Raw genomic sequence first — 20,438 nt, 5'->3', positions numbered from 1 at the left:
TTGATATATATAGTATGAAAATACATCTATATATCTATATATAGTATGAAAATGATTCTATACATATATAGTAACATATATCTGTATTTATTATAGATAGTAAATATCTATATTTACTATAGATATATATCTATAATAAAAACCTATTGATATATGTTTTTATTTTGTAATAAGTTAGTATACATATTATTATGTAGCTTCTTTTTTTGCATGTACTTGTTTCCTTATCAGTATATTGACCTCATTTATAAAATTACATATACTTCCCTAGTAATAGTACACTAACTTAATCTTCCTTTTATAACACTTAGGTTTCTTTCTTTCTTTTTTTTTTGAGATGGAGTCTTGCTCTGTCACCCAGGCTGGAGTGCAGTGGCACAATCTTGGCTCACTGCAACCTCCACGTCCTGGGTTCACACGATTCTTCTGCCTCAGTGTTCTGAGTAGCTGGGACTACAGGCGTGCGCCATCACACCCAGCTAATTTTTGTATTTTTAGTAGAGACGGGGTTTCACCATATTGGCCAGGCTGGTCTCGAACTCCTGACCTTGTGATCCATCTGCCTTGGCCTCCCAAAGTGCTGAGATTACAGGTGTAAGTCACCATGCCCAGCCTCTTTCATTTTTTTCCCTTCTAAAATCAGTATTTCAAGGAATATTCTATCCATTGGATTTAATGATAAATATTAAGGAAAAAAAACTACAAGTGGAAATTCTATATCTGCCCCAAATATGTGAGAAACAAATTAGACATTTTTGCATATGTAAAGTATCAGAAGGTACCTTCTTCCTCTTTTCTTTCTGGGGAACTTACTTGAGGAATCACCACTCTAGCAAAATGAAAACCAAAGTAAAACTCTGATTTCAAGGGGATTTAAAATATATTAAAAATGTGAATGAGTAATCAATCCAGTACAATTTAAAAGACAAGAATTGAGGATCATAGCCTGGTTCTTGAACGGGGAACTTGAATATTATAAAGAAATTGGCATGTCCCAAATTAGTGGTTAGGTTTCTTTCAATTCCAAACAAATCCCGAGAAAAGTCTGTTTTTAAATCATGACAAAATAGTCTAGGAAAATAAGGTAAGCAAGAATGATTAAAGAATGTTTACAAAAAAGGGGTCTGGAGGTTGGTATTCGCCTTTATCAGATGCTGAAGAATCATAAACATACAACAGTCAGAGCATGTTAAATACTGAGAACAGACAGATAAATCAGATAAAAGTGATAAACTGGAACTTGAGTTTATAAAATAGAAAAAATAGACAATATTTTTAAAAATAAATCTAAGAAATTGTTTCTTTAATAAATAAGATTGGAAAAATAAAGTAAGTTTTTGATGAATATTTTCTTAGAGCTTTACATCACAGCATACATAAGAGGTAAATATTTAATCATAAAAATTGAAGAAGGTATAGAAAAAGGTTTATATCATCTCATCATGATGAAGGATTTCCTCAAGCAAAAAAGCAATGGAAGACATGATAGGAAAAGACAATAAATTTGAAGATATAAAAATATAAAGTTTCTGCACTAAAAATACAGATAAAAGGAAAAGGCAAATCACAAATGGGAAAGATGTGTACAACAAATGTTGCAAAAACCAGGATTACTATCATTTGTCAAAACTCTGATACTGGTAAAATCCAACTCTCAGCCTGGTCTGTGCCTAAACTCTCACAGATGAATGTATCTGAAGAACAACACAAAACCATGTGCATTGGTCAACTTTAAATTAGCGGTTCATTTCCTTCACATGAGTCTTTAGTTGGCTTCTAAAATTGTAATAAATTTCCCCATTTCATTCAGTCCCCCACATCCCCAATGACTCTTTCTAACTTCTTCTTACACTTCAAACTTCCAGCACCTCCTCCCCATTCTCACTCTAAACTGATGATCTTGCTTATCTCATTGGGAATAGTAGCTATCAGAAAAGACCTTCCACACACTCCTACCATCATAGCAACTCAGCTTCCTGTTCCAGAAAATCCCTCTATGCGCCTATTCACCTCTCCACAGCAGCCCTAGCTCCCATCATCTCTCACCTACTCAAGGACAAGGATTTGTTTTCAGCAATTTGACTTTTCCCTCTCTCTATTGAATAATGCCATTCAGCCTACAGTCATGTTACTATTTTTCTTTCACATTAAAAAAAAAAAAAAACCTCTTTTGTCCCACTTTCCCCTTAAGTGATTAGCCAATTTCTCTGCTGTCCTTTGCAAAAACCCTCCTAGGAGGAGCTATATGTGCTTACTTTCATATTTCTAATTTATGAACTCTGTTCTCTGTTGAACTCAACTTAGTCTTTCATCCTTCACCAACTTCATTGTCAAAGTCACCAATGATATTCATTTTTGCTAAACCCTGTGATCAATCCTGTTTCATCTCACCTGATCAGCAGCATTTGACACAACTATCACCCCCTCTTCCCAGAAACATTTGATTCACCTGGCATCCAACACACCACTCACCTTGTTGTGTTCTTCCCATCTCACTTCTTATGTCTAAAATGATCCTCCTGATCTTTCCACATCCCCCTAACTGCTCCACTTGTATTCCTTCCCATTTCTGTTAATGACAATTCCATCCTACTAGTTGCTCGGAATCAAAATCTAGAGGTCATATTTGACTCATCTCATTCTCTCATGCTCCACTGCAGCCAGACAGTGGACCTGTTGGCTCTATCTTCCACATAGCTTCAGGTGCTAATCACATTATACCATTGTCACTGCTACCACCCTATTGCAAGCCACCACTCACCACAAGTGGATTAATATGATACCTCCTGATTTTCCTGCTTCCACTGTTGCTCCTTTTGCTCTCCACCCAACAGTCAGAGTGACCCTGTTAAGTGAGGTTAGCATATCAAGTCTTTGCTTAAAACACTCTAATAGATTCCTGTCTCAAATTAAGAAGCCAAAATCAGCACAAAATCTTCATATATGATATCCCTGCCCTCTCCCCTGGTCCCTGCATCTTCTAAACTTTCTTCTTACTCACTGCTTCAGCTACAGTAGCTTTCTTGCTATTCCTGGAAAAAGCCAGAGATACTTGGGTCTTTTCAATGGCTCTCCCTATGTCTGGAGTGCCTTATCCTAGATACCCACCCGACTCCCTCCCTCCCCTTCTTTTTTTACTCAAATATCACCTTCCCTCACCACTTTCTACACTCCTACCTGCTAAATCCCCATCTCTTCCCCTGCTTTTTCACTAGTATATACTATATAATTTTACTTATTTTATTGTCTATCTCTTTACAATGTAAACTCCATGAAGTCTGGGATTTTTGTATTATTTTTTACTGACATAGTCCCAGTGCTGGCATGTAGTAGCAGTTCAATAAAATTTTGTTGAATAAATTAATGAATTATGTTTAATGCATACATACAAAGGGCAAATGGAATACAAATCTCTTGTGAAATTCCTAAAATGTAATTTGATAACACATATCAGAAGTCTTAAATATATACTTAATAATTTCACTCCTAGAAATTTATCAATGCAGGATTTCCCTAACTAATATAAAGGAAACGTTGCTCTAGCATATTAATAGGTATTTGGAAAACAAAGAAAATTATTTAAAAAAAAAATCTCTTAGCCTCCTACGGTTTTCAGACTTGGTTGCACATTGTTATTACTTAAGGAGTTTTAAAACATGTTGATGACCGAGTCCCACCTTGGGAGATATTGATTTAATTGTTTTGGACTGGTTGTCTCTCTTTTTGTGATTATTAGCAGCCTTTGGTGAAGTTACTGAGATCCATTAGTTCATTAGGGGCTCTAGGTGGTAATCTTGTTAACATCTCTGGGCTTGTATTTTTTTGTACACAATGTGAAAGGGTTAGCGTACATTACTTGTAAGCATCCTTAGAACTGGGATATGCTATGCTCCTATGGGTAATACTCTTAATTAGGGGTTTGTTTGAAAGCATTTACTGTTTCTTCCTGGTGATTTACTGGCATATGTTTGTGTGCATGTATATAAGCTTGATAATGCTCCAAAATAAGAAAAGGTATCCATCTTTATTATAAAGAAACCACAATAGTAAGTCAGAATTCTAAAAAGAGATACCAAGCCTTCTACTCCAACATGTCAGGCATGATATTAATCTCCTATACATACTGTCACAAACTCCCTGTAGGGCCTGTTAAGGAACAGGGCTCTGCAACTGGGCCAGCTGGGTTTTTCAAAACTGTTATTTATTTATTCATTTTATTAATAGGACAAGGGGAAACATCAGAAAACAGTAGCAAGCAACTCTTTTTGAAGCATCTTGGCACTGTATGTTGTCCCGTCAGTCTTCAGTTTGTTTATTTTCTAATAATATTGTTTCTTAACCTGAATAAATAAAATATCCAGGTAGTTATTTGAGGTATGATACATTTGAAAAGCCTTTTAGAACACAGAAGCCAAAGTTGTTCACTCTATCATTAAATGTCATTAAAAAGATGCTGGGCACAGTGGCTCATGCCTGTAATACCAGAACTTTGGGAGTCCAAGGCAGGAGGATTGCTTGAGCCCAGGAGTTTGAGATTAGCCTGGGCAACACGGCGAGACCTGGTCTCTACTAAAAAATAAAAAATAAAAACAATCAGCCGGGTGTGGTGGCATGTGCCTGCAGTCTCAGCTATATGGGAGGCTGAGGCAGGAAGACTGCTTGAGCCTGGGAAATCGAGGCTGTAGTCAATTGTGATTGCACCTCTGCATTCCAGCCTGGGTGACAACAAGACCCTGTCTCAAATAATAATAATAATAATAATAATAAAGATAATGTAGCTGAGTTGAATTAACCCATTTAGGGATGCATTTCTTCCCAAGGGAAACTACAGATTTATTCCTCACAAGTAGATTTCACAATCCCCACACAATCAGATTTGGGGGATCAGATAACATGTTCACTGCACTTATCACTGTGAATTAGAAAGCCTTTGAAAAATCCAGTTACCCATTTAGATAAACAAAGTTATGTACTTTTTAGGGCAAATAACCTGTTTTGTAGAAAAAGTTATTACATGTAACAGGCAGTTATTTTGAAATGCAAGCTCCATAACTTATTATAAAATGAGATCAATTACTTCACATAAGTAACACATCAAAAAGTGTACATCAGATCAAGCCTGGTGGCTCATGCCTGTAATCCCAGCACTTTGGGAGACTGAGATGGGAGGACTGCATGAGCCCAGGAGTTTGAGACCAGCCTGGGCAACACAGTGTGATTCCATCTCTACACAAAATAAAACAATTAGCTAAGGCGTAGTGGTGCACACCTGTAGTTCCAGCTACTTGGGAGGCTGAACCTGGAGGATCGCTTTAGCAGAGGAGTTCCAGATTACAGTGAGCTATGGTGCAGCCACTGCCTCCAGTCTGGGTGGGTGAAAGAGTGAGACCTTGTCTCTAAAACAAAAACAAAACCCAAAAAAGTGTAAAGTCCTTATAAGTGTAAAACGCCTGGCCCATAGCAAATGCTCAGTGTATTAGCATTTATCACTATATGAATGATTTATGTGGTTATTGCTGCAATCATTACTAAACATTACTTCTGAGTCTTTTGGTTAAATTGTTTTAGGAAAATTAAGAAAAGACCATTGGTTTTTTTTTGTTTTTTTTTTTTTTGAGTTGCCAATTATGTTACAAAGTGGATTATATGTGTATGGTGAGTGAGCACACTGTGGTTCTTGTCAATTTTAAAAATTGTTAAGTTTCACTATACAAGATATTTAGAATCAAATAGTACTTGGTACAAACAACTGTTTCATTGATGTTGTAATAGTTTTAAATAGATGGATAGTGCAAACAAAGTGAAAATAATTTTGGTAATTCCAGAAACCAAAACCTGTGAGTGAGCGTGGGTACTGAGCGCTGGGTAAAATTTACAACAAAACCTTTATCAATGGGGACCCAGATAACAGAACCTTCCATGTGCAGGATCCTAATGGATGCCTTTCTGTATTATAGTGGATCTCAGCAAGCATCTTTACACTAAAACGTGGTGTTGAGGTTATGGGCATAAAGTGGAAGAGTCCATTATCTCAGAGTAAGCTTATGTTTAGGCTGTGAAAAATGGAGGCTTGAAGAACAACAGCCTTAGAGAAAAGAAGACCGTGAAGTAATCTTGTGTATATATTAAAGAATGAGTAATACAATCATTATGACCTAAATGAGTAGACTGAGTGGCAGATCTATTTCACTGAATGGTAATATAAGATACCTGCATAGCAATAATTGTTCTTCTTGACCTCTCCTTTTTCTTTTTATTAACCACACCTTTGGGAGTGATTTAGCGGTAGCTGAAACCAACTAGCCTGGGCCGAAGGGTTTCTGTATTGTCCAGAACATCTTGTTTCTCAAGGCTGCCTTTCGTTTTGGTTAATGAGAAAGCATATGGTTGCCATTTCCTTTCTGAGAACTGCTGAGTTGGTAGGGAAGGAAGTAGGTGTTCAGCTGAGTTCTCTCCTGTGGAGGAAGGGAAGGGCGGAGCCACAGCTTGGAGCACCAACTTCTGCTTTTGTGGGGCTTGATTTTCTGCTTCTGATTCCTTTTTATAAAATGTCCATACAGTTAGTCTGAACAGCCCAACTTAATCCCTTTTCTGGGGGCAAATGATTGAGAGTTGAGTGGCAAACTTTCTTTATCCAAACTCTTGGCCATAACTCAACATTCTTAATTGGTTTCCTGTCTATTCTTAATCTCTTGAAGATCTTGTCAAACCTTAAAAAAAAAAAAAAAAAGAAGAGAGCTCTGCCTTAAACATTGCTTCTGTGAGACTATTTTGCCTGTGTAAGAAAATACAGCTTTGAGTACAATCCAATAGAAGTGTCAAGTCCTGCCAGATAACCATGGTAGAATCAGAGCTTCTGATCTGGATTGGGATTGAGGTTGGACACTGGTTCTGCCATTAACTGGCATGTTTCATCATTTGTTTTATTTGATGTGGAACTCATGCTTATAATTTTATTCTACACCACTTTCCAGTATGACATCAGTGTCTTTGGCACCTTGGGCTTTACTAGTTCATGAAATGGAAGCTTCTGTTTCCTTAAAAATGCCTAGACTCTCTTGCTAACGTTGTGACAATTTTTGCAACTCTTTCTAGGGCTATAATATCTATGCTGCTTGTGTGCAAATATTTGGGAAGTGGTGGTTGATCTAAAAATACTCATAAAAATAGGGAAAAAATTAAGGCTTCTGACACTTTTCCCAACATTTCTGCTACCACCACCAAGAGTTAACTAGATGATTCTTTAATGCCCCACTACTTTATCCTGCTATTTTATTTCTTCAGTCTGTTTTTGACTCTTATAATTACACCACTGCAAGCTAAGTCTATACATTACCTTTAGGCTGGAGAGCTCTGGGGTCAAGATTGACTAGATTCAAAACTCAGTTCAGCCATTCTCTAGCTATCTGGTCTCTGGTAAGTTCCATCGCCTGTAAAACGGGGATTAAAAAGGGGAAAATACTGAGTATGTACTATTTGCTAGGCACTAGTTGGACAATTTATGATCCATTTAATCAACCTTCTGCGAGGCAGGGATCCCCATTTTATTATGGTTAAAAAGCTGTAATAAAAGCCAATTGACCTAAAGGTCTCACAAGTAAATAACTGGAGCCCAGGTTTGTCTCTAAAGCACATGCTCTTTAGAACTACGCGACATAAAGAAAACTTTATTGATTTTTTCCCCCAGATTATGTTTCAAGGGTTCCCACTGCTGTTGAATAATTAATTCCTTTTAGATGTACAAAAACAAGTGCAAAGTAAAAGAAGAAAGGCAAACTGGGGAAGGTGTGTAATATGAGAGGCAGGGGGTAAGGAAAGATGAGAAGTCTACAAAGGAATTTACGTGTCTATTTGCTTAGTATTACACAGTGGAAGGCCACGTTCGACATTTGTGTTGCAGTCCTGCCTGCTCAGGGGTTGCTGGGTGACCTTCTGCAAATTACCTCACCTTTCTGGGTTTCAATTTAAGTATGCCTGAAATGAGGCGGTTGAATTGATCTCCAAATTCCCTTCTGGTGCTAAACTTCCAGCCTTGTAGCCACTGACCTTATCACCATGCCAGCGTGTTTTCCCTTGGTCCCGGACCAGCCGCCCTTGCCCGAACTCTGTTCTTACTCGACTGCGAACTATCTAACGTACTCACAGGTTCTAAACTCCACCGTTCCTCGTGACCGAGGGACTAAAGGGCCCGGGTAGGGGCTCAACTCTGAGAGAAAAAAGGCAAGAAAACCCTAAAGCGGACAGTGAGCGGCAGAAGACCTCAGCACGAAAGCGACGCGGCACAGAACTGCCACTCTGCCGCAACAGCTGAAGTGGGCGGAGAGCGGGCGGGCGGGGGAGGCGGGGCCGAGAGCGATTGGAAGGACGAGGGGGCGGAGCCCGCGCTGACAGCCCCCGGAGAGGAGCGAGGGAAGCCCTGCGGGCAGCGGCGGCTGGGTCCCGCCTCTTCGCTTCCCCTCCGCCGCACCAGGCGGGCGTGGCAGCAGGCGTGCCGACGCAGCGTGACGTCACAAAGGGGCGGGGCGGGCCGAGGGTCCTGCCGGCGCGCGGGCGTGTTCATCAGTCGCTGTTTGGGACGCTGGGCGTGCGGTGTTCTGTCTCCGCTCCCGTTTCGCTGTCACAACCCGTTCCTTCCCGGAGCCCGGGACAGGCTGGGCGCGCGCCCGTGTGAGTGAGCGGGACTCAGGGCAGAAGTGTCCCCTCACTGCGTTTTTTTTTTCCTTTTATCCAAAGAACGGGGCAGTTAGCACGCTTGCCGTCCTGTCGCCCGGTTGGGAGCGGGGTTGGTTTGCGGAGTGGTTCGCCTTTTTTTCTTTAGAACTTGTGAGCCCTTTTTTTCTTCCCTTTTTCTTTTTTTAGGCTCAGTGCTGTCCGGGCTGGTTTCCCCGGTCCCTGACTAACCGCTTTCTGCCCCTTCTGTCGCCACCCCTGCCCAAGGTCGCCCCTCTGCCCTCGCCCCTGTCCCGGGAGGGTGGGAAGCTTTGACCCCGCCTTGCCCACTCGCGTCTCCGCAGCCGTAGCCGCACCTGCCCCAATATGAATAGGGTCAACGACCCACTTATTTTTATAAGAGATATTAAGCCCGGACTGAAAAACTTAAATGTCGTCTTTATTGTCCTGGAGATAGGTAAGTGGGGTTTGCAGCCCACTCCACCGCCCGCTGTGCGTCCCGGGGCGGGAGACAGGGGCGCCGCCGCTGCGCTCCCGGGGCTCCCCTCCCCCTCCTTCCCCTCCCCCACCCACGTGGCTCCAGTGGCCTCCGCCGGAGATCGGATCCTACCTGAGGCGGGAGCCCTGGGCTTGGTCACTTTCCACCTTCCAGATGTATTAAAATACCGGAGGAGGAGTTAGCCTTTCTGGATGTCCTCATTATCTAACACCCCCTCCCTTTGATTTTTAAATCCTCACAGGACGCGTGACCAAAACCAAAGACGGCCATGAAGTGAGATCGTGCAAAGTAGCAGATAAAACGGGCAGCATCACTATTTCCGTGTGGGATGAGATCGGAGGTCTTATACAGCCAGGGGATATTATTCGGTTGACCAGAGGGTAGGTGTGCAAAAAAGTCGGGGACGTAACAGTCTGCAGAATCGGGATTGGCCGGCTCCCGGGATCTTGGCAAGCCCTGAAGTCCCCCGCCTTTTCTGTGGGCCACTCTGAGGAGTTTTGAGCCCCTTTGGTGTTAACTTTGGATGGTGGGCAGCGCTAGGATGTAACACACCTTTGCGGTGAAAGGCAGTCGGTTTCAGCTGGGAAATCCGCGCCTACACCCCGGGTTACAGGTTAAGTAGATTTTTAAATTTTTTTTTTTTCTTGAGACGGAGTCTCGCTCTTTCGCCAGGCTGGAGTGCAGTGGCGCTCTCTCTCCTCGCTGCAGCCTCTGTCTCCCGGGTTCAAGCAAGAGAATCTCGTGCCGCAGCCTCCTAAGTAGCTGGGACTACAGGCGTGTGCCACCACGCCCAGCTAAGTTTTGTATTTTTAGTAGAGATGGGGTTTCAGCGTGTTGCCCAGGCTGGTCTCCAACTCCTGACCTCAGGTGATCCGCCTGCCCCCACCTTCCAAAGTGCTGGGATTACAGGCGTGAGCCACCACGCCCGGCATAGATTTTTAATTCTATTGAGAGTCAATGAGTCTTTTTAGGAGACTGATATAGTCCATATTTTTTCTTTTTTATAAGTTGTTTTCTTTAGTATAGTTGCCACTCAGTTGTTTCCCACCCCTCCTCCATTTTTAATGACTTGAAATCCTGGCCAATATTTTACTTATGTTATTTAGACAATGTGGACATAAAATTATAGGTAAAGGATTTAGCGTTTTCTGTGATATGTCAAATTTGTACTTGGAAAAAGAGGGAAACTTTACAGTATCTGGAAGGCTCTTTCTCCAAAATGATTTCTTGTGTCTTCTGTTGTAAGGTGGATGTTGTTCAAAAACCAAAGGGATGCACAGAAAATGTTTGACAGAAAGACATCCGCAATACCTTCATCCAAAAGAGTCAATTGGCAGATTGGTGGCTTTAAAAAATAGTACAACTTTTTTTTAAAAAAGTAGATTGCTTGTAGAGATTTACCAAATTTTTATCTTAGGAAGATAAAAGGTCAGAAAAGGATCTTGGAAACAGAATTTGGAAGCTTTTGAGATCAATAAAATTGTAATAATTTATCATAACTGCAGGGAAAGTGGTGGAGATTGATGTTGGCCTAATAAGTAGACTCTTAGAAGTATTGGAAAGCACTGAGTAGGAGTTTAGAGCTCCTTGATGTTACCTTACAGGCTTACAACATCTTCAGGAAGTGAGGTAAAGTGTCATCAAAGCAGGAAGTGAGAGTCAGGACTTAGACATTTTCTTCTCATAACACTGACTCATGACAGTAACTATGTTTTTTAAACTTCCACATCTTTAAAAAACAAAAGAGAATTCCTACTTAGGGATGTATGGTGAGGATTGATTAGTATAATTGGAGTTTTTGGCTCCCCAAATATTTTTCACCCAATGATTGAAAGTATTTTTTATGCTAAAAACAGCATCTTATTTCAAGTATTTCATGTTCTGTAGTGACAGTCATAGGTGTTTCCATCAAAAAAATTATTGGAAAATTAAACTTATTAGTTAGGTATCTATAGAATTTTAAGGGAAACAGTTACCTGGGAGTACAATTTAAACGAAAATTAAAAACTAAAGAAACTCTTTACTACAGTATGACCTTGAGAAGTTACTACACCTCATACTTCAGCTTCCTCTTCTGTGAAATGGGAATAATTATACTTTATTTACCAAAATAACACACTCAGCTTGGAGTTTGGCCCATTCTAAGGCCCTTAAATTCTGGTTGAATCTAAGAAAAATGGCTTTTGAAGAAAAACATACCTAAAATCTAAATAATGGTTGGTTCAAATATCAACATGTTTATCAGAATATCCTAAAAACACCTCAGTGTTCTCATTTCTTAAAGTGAATGTTAAATATTTTAATTCTAACCAAATTTTTTCTCAAAATACGCATTAATTTTTATTTTAGTAAGGTGAGATGTTAATGCACTATCTCCTAAGCCACACTTTGTATAACTTAAGAGTGGTGAATGGTGTCTTTAATAAATAACCCTTATTAAAATTAAGAGAACTGTATAATAAGTTAAAGTCAAGAAGTAACCATAGTAGTTGTACAAAGAACCATTGAGAACCAAACCTTGGATTGATTTTATAATATTAATTTACCGTTTATCTATCTAGGATTATTTTACTTAACGATGCTGTCTGCTTTCAAAATTGTTCGGAGTAAACAGTTGCCAGCTCGTTTACTACAAACCCAGTGTGGTATTAAAAATTGCATGTTTGGAAAGGCAGATAGGTGAAAGATTTGTGACCTTAGTTTTTTTTTTTTTAGCACTTTAAAATTCTACCAGATCTTCGGTAGCTTAGAAATCCTGTGTCTTTTATGGAGGCGGAAGGAAAAACATATCATTATTTGACTAGACTGTAAAGGAAACATTAGGGTGATTTTACATATCCTGTGGCTGAAAAATAGTTTCTGTTTAAATGTCTGCAATTAAAAGCTTTTCTTTTGTTGATTGACTAAAGATGTGATCATCAGGTATAATGATGCTTGCTTTGCAAAAAGACTTATTTTCCAGGGTTTGTTATGATTTAGATAATTATGTCAAAATTCAACAGAATTTTTGTATTCTTTTGTAAATAGCAAGTTATCAAAGTTAGATTTATTGTATTTGATTTACTATGGTGGATAGAGAGGGCTTGATCCTCACTTCTACCTTAATACAAAAAATATATAGTGTGACGATTTACTTGATTTAAATAGAAGAAAATAAATATATTTCTAAAGAAATAATGTTTCTTTTCTCTCTAGGTATGCATCCATGTGGAAAGGATGTCTGACACTTTATACTGGAAGGGGTGGTGAACTTCAAAAAATTGGGGAGTAAGTATTAAAATACATTTTGTATAATTGCATACATTATAAATAATATCTATGGAATAATTGGTAGGTATGAACTGTAAACCTTTTCTTTGGCTTTTTTGACTAGTAAACTGAGTGTCTTTGGTAGCTTAATTGAAAAAATAACTTCGTGTGTACAAATGTAACACTTGTCAGTACTGTTTTGTGTGGTTGAAAGTGTCAGTTTTTCCTGGCAAAGAGCGGTAGAAGAAGCTGCAGTTGAGACCAGCCTTAGTGGGAGCCTTTCTGTAGGTTTTAGAAATGTTCATTTTTTAGGTGTCACAAGTGCCATTTGAAGTAAATTCTCTCTTATAGTGATTCACCAAATACGAAGCTAGTGATTCACCAAGTTTCAGGCCATACGTTTAAATTTTCTTTTTCTATGGTTATGAGTGAATATGTACTCATGTTAAAAGGACTTGCAGCAATGAAAACTGAAGTCCTCTATTTATCCACAGTCTAGGTGCGGTGCAGGCAGCCGCAATGCGAGATTCCATACACTACTACCCTGGTAATGATCTCCACCCTGACCTGGAGGAGCCATCCTCTCTAGGGGTGTAAGGTAATTCAGCCTCCATGTTAGCCTAGACATTGGGTTGTATTCATAAAGTATGGTATAGGCAGTGAGCCAAATCATCAGTCCATTCTGTTTGGTTAATGCTCAGCCATCTACTTAATGCCTGTCAAATTGGAAGATATTTAAAGAGAGAAGCCACAAATGGCACCAAATAAAAAAAGGAAAACTGTTCTCCACTGAGGGAATAAGATACTTATTTGGAGAACCTGTGGTTAATAATGAAGGAAAAGAAATGATCATGCTAGCTTTTAAAGATCAGAAATGTTTAACACTTTGCCTTTGTTAGAAGGAAAGTTAGAATTCACTTAGGGTAGTATTCATAGAGTTATATGTTATGAAAGGTCTTAGTGTCTATTACTGAAAGGTTCAGGATTCTGTCCTGACAGAGGTGTTGATAATAATGGGGGTCAGTTATGTGAAAAACCATTAGAGGTCACTCATTTCTTAATGACTGCTCTTTGTCAGGGTCAGTCTAGGATTTACCAAAACTGGTTCTGATTTGTCTTCGGTATGGTGAGGAGCTAATAAAATGCTTCTGTGTAATGTTAGTACACATTATATGGTCAACTTACAGGAAGCACTTAGATAAACTGGTGGCTATGTAGCCTGTTTTTATTTATTGCCAGAAACCACTCTTAATCCTAAATGATTATCTTTGCAGATCCACAGTGATCGATCAAAAGAGGGACTGAATGGGAGTGGGTGAATGGATCGGTGCAAATCCATTACCACTGCTGGAGAAACCACCCTGGAACCCTAAACATGGTTCACTCTCATGTTATTTTTCCTTTGATCAGCTTTTGTGGAGAAACAGGACAGAGTTGTTTTTGTGTCCTTGATTTTTGATGTGATTTATTTTTTTCAGCACTAAAGAAGAATTTAAATACAAAATAGAATGTTATATATCTTGTAGACAGTCAAATATTTGATGTTTTATGGGACATAATCATTTGGGAAGTTTTTGTTGTAAATGAAGAGATAGTTTGTTGCTATTAATTTGACACATAAGCTCATTCCTAAAAGTTAGAGATGTTATATAAAGAAGGGTTGATGACTTTATTTCAGAAGTCATTTAATTTGTTCTTTATTTTCTTTCAGATTTTGTATGGTTTATTCAGAAGTGCCAAATTTCAGTGAGCCCAACCCAGATTATCGAGGACAGCAGAACAAAGGGGTAATTGTGTAGTATACTTTTATGATTAGGCTAATTTTGACTGTGTTACAATTCTATGACTAGGTTAGCCCTGTTGATACTCAGTATAATGAGAATTTTTAAAAGAATACTTAATTTTTATTGTTATGTTTTGTGAGGATGTATATCTGAGGTGTCATCTACTAGATATATGTGCCATTTTGCACTTCGTGGTATGGTGACTAATTACCAGGAAATAGGATATAACAGAGCTCTGAAAGGTTTGGGAAACATTTCTTAACATTTTAACCTTGAATGACCTAGGCAAAATCTTTTAAAATTTTAATTAAAAAAAAAAAAACCCAAAACTTTGAAAAAGAAAGGATATAGTAATGTTGTAATAATATAATTGTGTTTTTATTCTCATTTGGTTAAATTAAAAACTTTTTTTTAGGCACAGAGTGAACAGAAGAATAATTCCACGAATAATAATATGGGTACAGGTACATTTGGACCAGTGGGTAAGATTTTGTTTGTGTGTTTCATTTGTGATCAGGTGTAAGAATTAAGAGAGTTATAAAGATTTAGATGAAAAGCAATGTCTTTAGGCATAAATTAGTGATAAAGATGAACTGCCAGTAAACAGGGAATCCCCAATCAGCTGATTCTCTAGAAAGTCGATAAACTTAAGCCAATTTATTGAGAATTCTAGGTTTTGGTGATATCTGTGAAGAGATACCATGCTTTTTTTAAAAATTGATTCCTATAAAATTTCTGTAATCTAGTGATTACTTATAGTAGACACAGAATTACTGGTTATTTTGGTGCACTGAAAGCATTTTATCTTTAGAGTCATAGTTTACCTTAATTTTTCATGTACAAGGAGCTGCTGCTTTAAAAGATGAGCTGAGCCGTTTAAAGGCTAATGACCCTCAAATGTCATTTAACGTGACCCCCAGACATCATGTTTATGATCCTTATAGCCCTGTTAAAGGTCTTCTGAAGTCTTTTTTCTTAAATATATGAGGAAAGGTCAGTCTTTTGTGATTGGAGTTCATTAGGATGGCTTAAGTTTTGGTTTGGTTTTGTTTTTGAGACAGGGTCTCACTCTGTTGTCCAGACTGCAGTATAGTGGTGTGATCTTGGCTCACCGCAACCTCCACCTCCCAGACTGAAATGATTCTCCTGCCTCAGCCTCCCAAGTAGCTGGGATTGCAGACGTGCGCCACTACCACCCAGCTAATTTTTGTATTTTTAATAAAGATGGGATTTCACCATATGGGCCAGGCTAGGCTGGAACTCCCGACCTCAAATGATCCACCTGCCTCAGCCTCCCAAAGTGCTGGGATTACAGGTGTGAGCCACTGAGCCTGTCCAGCTCATGTTTTAACTTGAAGGCTACATGTCTTGGCATAGCTGATCATATTGTGGGAAACTCCATCTTTGCCTTTAAAAAGTTAGAATAACATTGTTTTGAGATATTAATCATATTTGAGCCAAATTCCAATATTCACTATTTTGCCCTTTCTTTTACTTTTATAGTGTAGGCAATGCATTTTTTTTGCTCTATTAATAAATTTCTAATTTTGATGCCCAAGTTGGCTTTTTTCTCTCTATTAATACAGCATCAAGTTAATGTATTTATAGCAATACGTTTGGAAAAACTTAGAGCCCACCTTGAGTGTTTTTTTTTTCAGTATGAAAATGAAAGTGTGTGCTTTACCTAATATTTTTAAGCATTAATAACGTGTTGGCACTTAAGATTAGTTCTACTTCTATAGACTACCTCTGAAAATAGTGATGAGTTTTTGTATTCTTTTTTAGGAAATGGTGTTTACACTGGCCCTGAATCAAAGGGACACCAGTTTTCACATGCTGGCAGAAGCAATGGCCGGGGACCTATAAATCCACAACTCCAAGGAACCGCTAGTAATCAAACAGTGATGACCACAATCAGTAATGGCAGGGACCCTCGGAGAGCCTTTAAAAGATGACCTATGCTAAATACTCACGTGTACTTTTTATACTACATGCCCTACTTGAACACTTACTGCACTTTTATTTATTGTTAACTGTGAAAAGTATGTCCTTTATTGGGTTTCCTTTTATATTCTTGGTTTATTAAGAAGAATGGTTTGTTTTTATAGCAAAACTGTTAAGCTGCTCAAGTCTCCTGTTGAAGAATGGGAACACTGAAAAGTAGGGGCATTTATTTTTAGAGCAAAAAGATTATTGGATAGCCTCTAAAAAACCTGCACCCATTTCATGGGTGAGTTACATCAGCTTTATAGCCTCTATGAGTCTATCTTCTGTATAAGTTTTGTAATATTTAACATAAGGCTTAATGGGAGATGTTCTTTTGTCTTGTATTCAGATATTGCCAACTAAAGCAATAACTATCAAAAAACACAAGAACTTGTCAATGCTAGCAGTAATTTTTGAGTGTTTGTGGCTCTCAGAATGATTGACTTTGTTGAGTGACTACCATTGAGATTTTCCAAGGACTGACTCATCTCAAATTTTTGTTGTATTACCAGAAAAACAGATTCCTTATCAGAATTTGGAATAGAATGTAATCTATATTTCAACAAGTAATTTTAAAAGAAAGCTACATTTATTTTAGAGTAGTGCTCCTAACATGTATTATCAACTTTGTGGATTACATTGGAGGAAAATTTAAAAGTGGGGCCTTGAATATTTATTTTTTGCAGCTACCATGTTAAATACTGAAGTATAATTTGAGAGAGTTATAACATTATAATAAACATTGATCTGATTATTTTAAAAAAATTGTAAACATACTGGAGGTGAGTCAAATTGAATTATATAGTAACATGCAGTCTTAAGTCCTCGTTACTTAACAGGTACTCAGCCTGGTGTGAAAATCCTGGGTACTAACTTTGAGAGGGGTGAGTGTGCATGTTGTCAAAGTTTCTGAACACAGTTCATGTAGCCTTATTAGCAAAAGTTTTAAGAAATGGCTCTATCAAAGAAGCAATTACAGCTTTATTCAAAAATGTAAAGGTGGAATTTATGTACATGTCGTAAGTGGTACCCACTTCCCCTTTTTACTGTAGGGTGGATAAACTCTTAGGATTTAACTCTTTGAATATTATCTCTTGAATAAAGCGTGTGTTAATGTTAACAAATGTACCTAATTTTTGCTCTTTCAATGACTTACAGTGGAGAGCCAGTACATCTTAACTACTACTGTTGTAGTGATGGTATCAACCTTATGGTTACTTAGCTCTGCATTTGTTGCTTTGTTTTTTTTCCACTTCAAATCACAAAATAAGTAGATTTTGTTTTCTGAAAACTCCATAGCATTTGAATACAAAATGTTGTGCCAGTTTATCCTACTTCAGTGTGTTTAACAAATATTTCAGTACACAGTATGTGTTAGGCACTGTGTGGAAAGTGTTAAGGGTTAGACAAAATCCCGAATAATCTCCACAAGTTTATTTGTCTTCTATAGTACTTTTGTAACTGGGGTTACAAAAATTATAGAAATTTTGTTCCTTTATTCATATGCATATTCATGATTATAATTTGGCTTTGTTTGTGATTAATGTTTTCTTAAGATTTTCACATTACAGAATACCTCAGAAGAAGTTGTCTAAGGATTGGGATAGAGAATATGTTTCTTAAAATTGTGGATGTTTAGAATTTTTAAAAAGCAAATTAGTATATGATTGTTTTATATAAGTAAGATAGGAGCAACACTTTAAATTATTTGTAGGAGGATGTGGCATTAAAGGTGATTTTAAAAGAAAAGATTTTGGAGTTTTAGAAAACTTAATACTGTCAGGTATGGAATGCTGGGCTTCCAATCCTGGCTTCATTGTCTCGTCACCTGTGATGTTGGGTGAGTTTTATTAACACTTGAAATGTCTCTAAGCCTTAGGTTCCACAACTATGAAAACAAGTAAGTATCAGTATCCTTTCTAGACTTGTTTAAGATTTCCATGTAAGTAATTATAATGACTTGCGACACATAATAATGTCGTCTTATACCCCAACAGTAGGAAAAAAATGCAGAATTCAGTATGAAAGTATTGTTACCCTGTAATACAGTGGTTCCCAACCTTTTTGGCACCAGAGACCAGTTTCCTGGAAGACAGTTTTTCCATGGGATGGGGGGGATGGTTTTGGGATGAAACTGTTTCACTTCGGGTTATCAGTCATTAGTTAGATTCACATGAGGAGCGTGCAACCTGAATCCCTTGCACACGCAGTTCACAATAGGGTTCGTGCTCCTATGAGAATCTAATGCCACCACTAATCTGATAGGAGGCAGAGCTCGGTTAGGCTCCCTCGCCTGCCACTCAGCTCCTGCTGGGTGTTCCTGTTCCTAGCAGGCCAGAGTTGATACTGATCTAGCGGTTGTGAACCCCTGTTTAACAAGTTGAGATTAAATGGAGAAAGACCTAAGCTTTTACTTCTGTGATTGACACTTGCTTCAATAATGTAACCTTGTTCTGTGTTTATATCATTTATTAACAAATTTCTTTTTTCTTAAGGGAAGCCTCCAAAAGCAAAGCAAAGTGAGTTACAATCCATAATGAATATTTGCCTTACCAGCCTACTGGAACACACTCATCAAGAAGTTAAGAGGAAGAAAGTTTTCTACCTTCCTCCTTCCTGGTGCTCTCAGCTATCAACTTTGAAATAAGTTTAAACAACACCTACTGAAAACAAAAACCACTCAGTATAAAAATATCCCTCACCAGAATTGGGTCCCCCATATCGTTCTACAAAATGGTTCTGGAGTGGATCAAAGTCTCATCAGATCAGCTTGCCCCTTCTTGTTTGGGCAGGTTCTAGGAGAAGTTGCTCTAATACAGAAACTGAAAGATAAAATCCATAAAGCCAGATAATGATATTTAGTGGGGAAGGCTACAGTGTGCTTTCCCATAGGCATTTAAACACTCAGTTTTTCCTAGTGTACCAATGCTTTATACTTTGTCCCTATAGCCTTTGTAATTTTAACTTTGATGACAGTTTAACTTGAGGATAACCTGAATATGTATAGTAGTGTTTGTCATTTGTATTTTTATCATTTAACATTTTAAATGAATGTTTAATTTGCTGGGTTGAGTAATGCCAAGGCAATGATGCTAAAAACAAGTAGATGTGAGGTTAGTAAAAGATTGAAGTTACAATTTATGATAGGAGAACTTCTAAAGTATAGGAAAGTAGGTAAATGGCCTTAAAAAGTTTTCTCAGAAGGTACAAGTTTTACATCAGTCTGCGGACATATAGTGCTTAACATTTCAGTTTAGTTACTGAAATGACATTTTCTGGTGTCATTAACATACTGGCTGTTTGCTCCAAGCCATTTTAGGCTGAGAATGACTCTTAAGTTCTTCTAAGTTCTTCTAATGAATTTCAAAGGGTTCTAGAAACAGCAAACTGAACATGATATGAAACAGTAACAACATGGAATGCCCCCAAATTCCTCTAACCTTTCTGAGTTTACTTGCCCTATTACTACTTTTTTTTTTTTTTTTTAAAGATCTGTCTCTTGTCTTTGTTTTATCCCTTACCTGATGAAAGTCTGAACATTTCTAGTGGAGAAAGAAGATCACAGTTCTCTAGTATGGGCATTAAGAGAGGGGTACAGGTAGGGGTAGAGGTGAAAACCTGCCTCCACTGGGGTGATAACCAGTGTGCTGAGGTTTCAGCCAGTGATTACACTGGGTAATTAACCAGTCCCATGTTTCACAAAGGAGTTGTAATGATTAACAGTTCAGGTATGCTTCTGAGGAAATCTAATTGCGACCTTTGGAAAATAGCACTGTTATGAATGGTGTGGTGTTACGCCCTGAGGGAAAAGCTAGAAAAACATTTTACTTTTCAGGTATATTTAAATTATATCCAAATGTCTCACGGTTTGCTTTACTGGGGACTGCCTGAGTTTGGAATTCAAATACTGTAACCAAATTACTCCACGTTTCTGAACTAAAATGATCTATTGATGTTTCTCAAAGTATAGATCACAGATAGGAAAAGAGGAAATCAAGTCTGGTTTATGACAAACGTTTTTCCATGTTAACATTAGACCCAAAGATGTTACTAAGGGCTTTTTACTACTGTGAGATAACCAGCATGATGTGAAGACAACGAACATTTTAAGAAGTTTGACTAGTAGACGTTTCTTTTAAGTCTTTTGGAGGGTCTTGGTCGATGACCCACAATTTTATTGTGGCTCCCCAGGGTTTGAGAACATGTGGGCTTGGATGATCACTGTTGACCTATGAAAGAGCACAGGTCTC

The 20,438-nt window shown here is 38.2% G+C and overlaps 1 protein-coding gene across 5 annotated transcripts; it reads left to right on the top strand.

Annotated features, from left to right (window-relative positions):
- Positions 1–8,496: 8,496 nt before the first annotated feature.
- NABP1 (nucleic acid binding protein 1) lies at positions 8,497–18,892 on the top strand. Of its 5 annotated transcripts, none has more exons than XR_001005398.1 (7): positions 8,531–9,127; positions 9,411–9,549; positions 12,365–12,436; positions 12,913–13,016; positions 14,130–14,205; positions 14,618–14,684; positions 15,988–18,892. XR_001005398.1 is itself a non-coding variant. In XM_011974209.1 (7 exons), the coding sequence occupies exons 2-7, from the start codon at positions 9,037–9,039 to the stop codon at positions 16,155–16,157; spliced, it is 615 nt and encodes a 204-aa protein (XP_011829599.1). In that variant the 5' UTR covers positions 8,585–8,746; positions 8,860–9,036; the 3' UTR covers positions 16,158–17,312. The 5 variants fall into 5 exon arrangements, 4 of the variants coding, with proteins under 4 accessions (XP_011829601.1, XP_011829598.1, XP_011829600.1 ...); XM_011974209.1 differs by lacking the exon at positions 12,913–13,016 and having other exon boundaries at positions 8,585–8,746; positions 8,860–9,127; positions 15,988–17,312; XM_011974211.1 differs by lacking the exon at positions 12,913–13,016 and having other exon boundaries at positions 8,497–8,667.
- The last annotated feature ends 1,546 nt before the right edge of the window (positions 18,893–20,438 follow it).

The sequence above is a fragment of the Mandrillus leucophaeus genome, unplaced genomic scaffold (genome assembly GCF_000951045.1).
Source record: "Mandrillus leucophaeus isolate KB7577 unplaced genomic scaffold, Mleu.le_1.0 Scaffold143, whole genome shotgun sequence".
Taxonomy (NCBI): domain Eukaryota; kingdom Metazoa; phylum Chordata; class Mammalia; order Primates; family Cercopithecidae; genus Mandrillus; species Mandrillus leucophaeus.
Note: the sequence above shows the minus strand (reverse complement) of the source record. Positions and strands in the feature narration are given on the sequence as shown.

Coding starts and splice junctions, on each gene's coding strand:
- NABP1 (XM_011974208.1), top strand. CDS start 9,037: ATGAATAGGGTCAACGACCCACTTATTTTTATAAGAGATATTAAGCCC. Junction 9,128..9,410: donor CTTTATTGTCCTGGAGATAG/GTAAGTGGGGTT, acceptor AAATCCTCACAG/GACGCGTGACCAAAACCAAA. Junction 14,206..14,617: donor GAGGACAGCAGAACAAAGGG/GTAATTGTGTAG, acceptor ACTTTTTTTTAG/GCACAGAGTGAACAGAAGAA.